General features: G+C 47.1%; 2 protein-coding genes across 7 annotated transcripts in view; one reads left to right on the top strand and one right to left on the bottom strand.

Annotated features, from left to right (window-relative positions):
- Positions 1-370: 370 nt before the first annotated feature.
- On the bottom strand, positions 371-3,004 carry SMIM7 (small integral membrane protein 7; the record flags this gene model as incomplete). Of its 2 annotated transcripts, XM_080566097.1 has the most annotated exons (5): positions 2,914-3,004; positions 2,785-2,826; positions 2,565-2,617; positions 1,745-1,835; positions 371-1,165 (listed from the first exon to the last, which is right to left on the bottom strand). In XM_080566097.1, exons 1-5 carry the CDS (start codon positions 2,937-2,939, stop codon positions 1,150-1,152), a joined length of 228 nt encoding a protein of 75 aa, XP_080422223.1. In that variant the 5' UTR covers positions 2,940-3,004. The 2 variants fall into 2 exon arrangements, with proteins under 2 accessions (XP_080422223.1, XP_080422224.1); XM_080566098.1 differs by lacking the exon at positions 371-1,165 and having other exon boundaries at positions 1,741-1,835.
- A 214-nt stretch (positions 3,005-3,218) lies between these two features.
- TMEM38A (transmembrane protein 38A) overlaps positions 3,219-6,469 on the top strand; it is a 6,910-nt gene continuing 3,659 nt past the window's right edge. Inside the window, exons 1-4 of one of the 5 annotated variants that reach the window (XM_080566095.1) lie at positions 3,244-3,392; positions 5,011-5,089; positions 5,472-5,628; positions 6,214-6,398. In XM_080566095.1, coding sequence (XP_080422221.1) covers positions 5,483-5,628; positions 6,214-6,398 — 331 coding nt within the window. In that variant the 5' untranslated portion in view covers positions 3,244-3,392; positions 5,011-5,089; positions 5,472-5,482. Of the gene's footprint in view, positions 3,404-5,010; positions 5,090-5,457; positions 5,629-6,213; positions 6,399-6,469 lie in introns of all 5 variants that reach the window. The other 4 variants (XM_080566093.1, XM_080566094.1, XM_080566091.1 and 1 more) reach the window with 4 other exon arrangements.

Raw genomic sequence — 6,469 nt, 5'->3', positions numbered from 1 at the left:
AAACACTTGCGTCTGACTCCCTGACAGCATCCAGATAAAATTCAAGGTATTTGTTGAAACCCAGGTGTTAAAACCATGTAAACGAGGCCTACCTCCTCCTCAAGTCATATAGCTAAAAAAATGAGGCTGAGGAGATTCCATTAATAGTTTGTTTTAAAAGATAACCAGCTTGTTTTAAAAGATAACCAGCACCACACTCTCTCTCACTTTATTTTGGTGATGCTGAGGGACAGTTAGGGATGAAGAAGGCTGATTTAACATAAAAAATACCACAAAAAGTTAGATGCAATAACAAGATTAGTTAAAATTTCTCAAAAAAAAATCAATACTGAATTAATTTTTCCTGTACCAGAATGAACACAACATCAAATTTATTTTTACTCTTAAATAGAACATCTTTATTCAACCAAATCCAAACTGATTCCAAAACTGTAGGATTGGCTTATAGAATTAGTTTTGCTATTTATCCATTCAAAATCCCTTACATATTGCTTAGAGAAAAAAAAAACTTTGAAATTTTAATTTGAAAAGCATTTTGTTAGGAAAAACGTGAGAAAAAGTGAGAATCCTTCTTTTTTTTAATAATCCTTTTCTGTTTCTCCAAAGAAAAATGGAATAGTGAGGAAAAAAATGAAAAGTTTTTGTTTCAAAGTTACAGGAATACTTCGCTCTGCTTTACAAAAATGACTATCAAGAAGTGTGACTTCCAAGTGACCTAGACAATGGTGACATTAGCAGACACATCAAGAGCTGGGAGTGACCAACAGTGCAGACTTTTAAGGTTGTGGTCTTCAGTCCTGCCGCAATTCTACCCTGCATACTAGGCGCCGCACTCTAAGCCTAGCTAGCCACTTTAAAGTTCTCTTTATTTCAATGAAGATGAAATACTTTTACTTTGAAGATTTTGGTTCAGGGGCCTAAAGGCTCACTCCCCGGAGCAAGCGAACCAGCATATGCCACGTTATTACATGACTGGCTGAAGAGGATGAACGTGTCCTGTCCCTTGAATGTGTTAGGAGCTTGTACCGAAGAGCAGGCCACAATCCCAGGGCTGCATTTTGAAAGCGTTATCATCTTTTACTTTATAGAAAAGTTACGTTTCCAGCCAAAAGTCTCTTCCAAGTTAACAGACATGTTTGTGGATGACTTTCAAGATCCAAATAACCTAGTGGACGCAACAGGAAAAAAAAGTAGATGAGAACCACGTACAGTATAATAGTCATGCCAATGCCATTTCAGCATGGAACACCAGAGCGTATCTGGTGATCAGTTTCGCTCTGCCGTACATCAGACCATACAGCTTCACAAGTGAAAAAGCAAGCAGGTATTTTGCTAGCCCTTCTATCTCAACTAAAACCTGAAGTTTCCAGAGACTACTCTCAAGGCTGATTCCATTCTATTATGTGGTGGTTTCACCTCACCCCCAAATGAACAACATCCCCACATTCACACTGAAATGCTGAATCAAATGATGACATATCTAAGGCTAAAGGACTTGTACACTGCAGAGAGAAGGTTTTCATGCACTAAAGGTGCCCATATTAGCAAAAAAACTATGAGGTCAGTCAACACCTTTTTGAAGATCTAAGGAGATGAGCGAAATGAGAAGTTATGACGGAACAAGAGAGTAGGAGAGAGCTGGAGAGACAGAGGGAGATCAGAAAAGAAACACACTTATAAGAAAAACCCAGAAGTATGTGACTTCCAATAAACAAATGACAAGATGCTGCACTGCTCTACTTACACAATCATACAGAACATCATGAAGACGTTCCACAAGGCAATGAAGATTCGAAAATACCTAAGACTCAGCAAGAACTCTCTGATATTATCACCTAAAAATCAAGAGGAAAACAAACTTAGATGTGAAAATTACCTAATACATCCGCAAGTCACGTTTTCAACATTACTTGAAAAACAGGAGGAACATAAAAATAAAAAAAAAAGGTCAAAATAACCACAATTAAAATTTTAGGTAAAGATGTTCCATACTACATTCGGTACATCCCTACTGTGAGTGGCTGGTAAAATAAACAATACATGATAAAAAGGGGTCACTTTTAAAACGGGAAGGACAGCCCGCTGTCATAGTTTGCAGCCTTCTGTCCCCTTCAGCAAACAGAGCTACAGAGGAGCGATGTGTGTGTGCGAATCATGCAGATGGAAATCAGGTTGCAAGCAAAGCGTTACCTCTGCACCACAGGCACCTACACTTCAAAAGGGAAAAAAAAAGAGAAAAAAAAGAAAAAGGAGTAGTATGTTTCTGTATGTTTTCTCAAGTCACCAGTTTGGGGTCAAAATTGACAATTGTCATTCCTCCACGTAGGTGTCACGGAGCCAAATTTTAGGTTGCGATTTCGTAAATCACTTATTCCAGCCAGAAAAGAATTGATACTCAAACCAAGGGGGAGGGGGATGTCTAAACTTGTACTTGTGGTGCCTCAAACATGCTTTGACCGAGAAGTTGCTACAGAAAGCGCCCGTTCCTGCCCCGTGCCCGCGGCTCTGAGCGGAGGCGACCCGCGGGTGACGGCGCAGCACCGGCACCGGGTCCCGTCCGTTACCGGTTGTCGGCTCCCGGGACTCCTCGCCGAAGCCCTCCGTGTCTCTCTTCCTCCTGCGGGACAGCGAGGCGGCCGTTACCGAGCACCCATCGCACCCGGGGGGGGCCCGGAGCCGGGCCGGCAGAGCCACGACACCCCCCCCCCCCCCCCAAAACCCGACGTCACCACAAAAAAAAAACGGGGAACGACGCCTCCGCCCCACCCCGACCCCTCCACTCACAGCCTGAAGTTGAGCACGGCGCCGGCGTTCACCAGCAGCGTCCTGAGGAGAGACAGAAAGAGCGCGTCAGGCGCGGCCGGACCTCCCCCCCCCGATACCCCTGCGCCACCCTGGGCCCGGCCCCGCTACCCGCAGAGCAGCAGGTCCCCGATCATGGCGGCGGAAACGGCGGCGGAAACGGAAAGGGCAGGAGCACGGAGAGGGAGAGGGAGAGGCAGCGCCTGCGCCCTCCCCGTTCCCTCCCCGCCGTCCCCGTTCCCTCCGCGCCGCCCCTGAGGCACCGGGAGCGGAGGCTCCGCGCCCCCGCTGCCCGCCCGCTGAGGAGCGGGGTCCGCCCTGAGGACCCGGGTTCGAGACCGGCCGCCGCCTCCTCCCGCCGCCAAGCCCCGTTAGAGGCGAAGCCGCGCCCCGGGCCCGGCCCTCGAGGCGGGGCGGCCGGGCGGAGGCGGAGAACGGGCCCGGTGGCGGCGGTGGCGGAGAGCGGCGGCCGCTGCCATGGATCTAGCGGGGGCTCTGCAGCTCGGGGAGCTGGCGGCCGCCTTCGCCGCCCTGCCCGTCTTCCCGCTCTTCGATGCGGCTTACTTCATCGTCTCCGTGCTCTACCTCAAGTACGAGCCAGGTCGGTGCGGGCAGCGGGACGGCCCGCCGTGCGACCGGGGAAAGCGGGGGGAGCCGGGGGCTGCCCGGCCACAGCCCCTCTGTCAGCGCCGTTGGGGGGTCCGGGGCTCGCCGCGGCCCCCGGCCGGCCGGCTGCGGGCTGAGGCAGGGCCTCAGGTCCTGGCACCGGTGTGGGGGCAGAGGGAAGGGGGCTCGCTCAAAGTCATCTCGTGGTTTAGTTAAGGTGGGGACCGACCACGTTAAGGATCTAAACCCAGTCAGCGTTGGGTTCCGACCACGTTAAGGACCTAAATCCAGTCACTGAGCTGCTGTCCCCGGACTTTGCGTTGCATTTCTGTCCGGTTACTCCTCTATTTTTGTGTCATTGATCCCCTCCTGTTTATACACAAAAAGCTTGTAAGTTAAACCTTCCTTTTTTCTGCCTTCCAGTCCAAGCCGTAACCTGTTCTCAGCACCCTAAATGACCTTGCTGTGTTTGCTCCCTTGGGCCTATCTTGTAAAGATCGATAGATTTGCATCTCAGCTTTCGCTTTCTCCGCTGTTGCGGTCTGACTGTGCCTTGGTTTTTTCCAAATGCTGCCTTCTCTGCTGTGTTCTAGATACTGCGTGCGCTCTTCCTGCTCTGTTTTGAACAGTTTAAATGTAATCACCCGATGACTGAGGAAAAAAAAAAGCTGCTTTGGTATAATTTTTGAAGTCCTCCAGTTGTCGGATTTCTGCGCTGTACAAGCAACGTGCTGTTCTATTTAAACTCCATGTAAATAGAAGTGCTGGGTTTTCAAGGCCTGATCACTTACAGCTGTCTTCTAGCATTAAGTCCTGAACGGGACAGTTAACAGGCAACTCTCATGAAAATACCTTTAAGAGCCTGGTAATCCACTTGGGCAGCATATGGCTGGGGTGTACTTTTCACTAGATTCCTACACTGCCACATCCCTCAGATCCTGTACTAAAGAGCAGGGTCAGGACACTACTGTCCTGTTTCCTCCTTGGGAACTGTGCGGCTTAATGGAGCCAAAGAGAAATAAGTGTCATTAATTTGAAGACTGAAGCTAAACTTTGGGTTCCTACAGAACCAGCTCCATATCGTGGCTGTTGCAGCTGTCTCGCTTCCACTGTCTCTTCAGCTGGTTCAAATGTCTTTGGGGATGGAAGAGTCTGAGTAGTCATAGTTTTAGCATATGCTGATTCACTTACTGCTATTTAAGGTGGGCCACTGTTAGTAATGTTGATATAACATCTTGGCATTCTTTCTTTAAACTGCCTGTTAGGTATCTCAAACACTGCATAAAGGACTCAGGAATCAGTTTAAGGTGATGAAAGAATCTTACAGAATTTATGTTTTTGAGAAACTTCCTTGAAGAAGCTCAGCAGTGGATGAAAATGGCTAGGGGAATCAAAAAACAAGCAAACAAAAAAAAATCCTACCCCACAACAGGAGGTTGTGGGATGAGACCATAATGTATTACCAAAGAGTAACACTGTTTTAATATCTAGTTGTATTTTCTGAACTTAGAGGGCATTTGCAAAGTAGCACAGGAGCAGTGAAGAATCCTCAAATCCCCTTCTTTCAAATAAAGATTAAGAATGACTGTTCTATTTTTACAGGTTATCTTATGAATGAAAGAGCTGAACAGATTGTTCATGAATTCTAGAGGGCACCTAGGTTGAAGCAATGGAGAGAATGGTACTAGTATGCATTTTATTTTTAGACTGTAAAAATACATTGATTTCCAGGGAAAAAATGTTCTTTCTGATTGCAGTAAGTAGGAGCAAATGTAGGAGATAAACTCTTGGCCAATTCATAAACTTCTAATGACTCAGTTGATACGAAACCTTGTGGGGGGCCTGCAAGCTGTGATCACGTGTATCATATCTTGGCTATATCCGGTACTGACCTGCTCAGGCTTCACAGAATATGCTTTTTTTTTTTTTTCATTTTGTTTTACAAGCACTTTTCTTTGACTTTTTGTTGTTGTTGGAGAACGTGCAAGGCAAGTGTCTTAGAAGGTCTTTAATTTTCTGCTTGTTTGCTGAATTCATCTTCTCATTTAGAATTTGCTTCGCAGGAGCTGTGGAGATGTCTCGTAAGAGCCCTTTTGCCTCTTGGCTTTGTGCTATGCTCCACTGCTTTGGAAGTTACATACTTGCTGATCTGTTACTTGGAGAAGCACCTATTCATTACTTCAGTAATAACTCCAGTGTCATCCTGGCCACAGCAATCTGGTGAGTGCTCTGTGCTTCATCTCACTTACCAAGCCTAGGACACTGCTGGCTGTGCACAAAAACCTTGTATGAGAAGGGAGGTGTTCTGTTTGTGTGACACGTGTATTATCTTCTTTGGATTAGCTAGGGAAAGTGAAGGCGGTATGAAGTAGTCTGCGAGTCTTTTGTATTTCTAGATGTAGTTTCCAGTTTCTCTGACCAGCTGTCTAATGTTGTGATAATATGGGTGGGGGCCAAGCACACTGCTGGACACTTCTATTCATAGCTGCCACAGCTGGACCGTGGCCAAACCACAAAAGCAGCATGCACTGCTCTGATACCACATATAGCAGAAGAGCGGCACACAGTGAAGATTTGGGGGCGTCGTCTTCTCTGTGTTAGTCAAGTGTGCACAAATTAACCACACTTATTCCAAGTTTAATTTCCTCAGTGTGTAGGGGTTGTGTGTGCTTTCGCATGACAGAACCGGCATTTCTTTCTCTCTGACGTAATTCAGGCTAACACCGCAGTAGTCCTTATCCTCTCTATATATCCCGTGTCAAGACAAACAAATGGGTCCTTAAACTCCTTGCGTTTTTGTTCCAGGTACTTGATATTCTTCTGTCCCATGAACCTCTTCTACAAGTGTGTTAGCTTTCTGCCTGTGAAGCTCATCTTTGTGGCGATGAAGGAAGTGGTCAGAGTTCGCAAAATTGCAGCCGGGGTCCACCATGCTCATCACCAGTACCACCACGGGTGGTTCATTATGATGGCTACTGGATGGGTCAAAGGTGACACCTGGGATACTCTAAAGCAGCAGGGGTGCACCCAGCCTCGTGGGGAGGGATGGGGAGAGTCTGAG

Source organism: Anser brachyrhynchus (assembly GCF_964034855.1).
Source record: "Anser brachyrhynchus genome assembly, chromosome: 23".
NCBI lineage: Eukaryota > Metazoa > Chordata > Aves > Anseriformes > Anatidae > Anser > Anser brachyrhynchus.
This window is presented reverse-complemented; position numbering and strand designations above follow the sequence as displayed.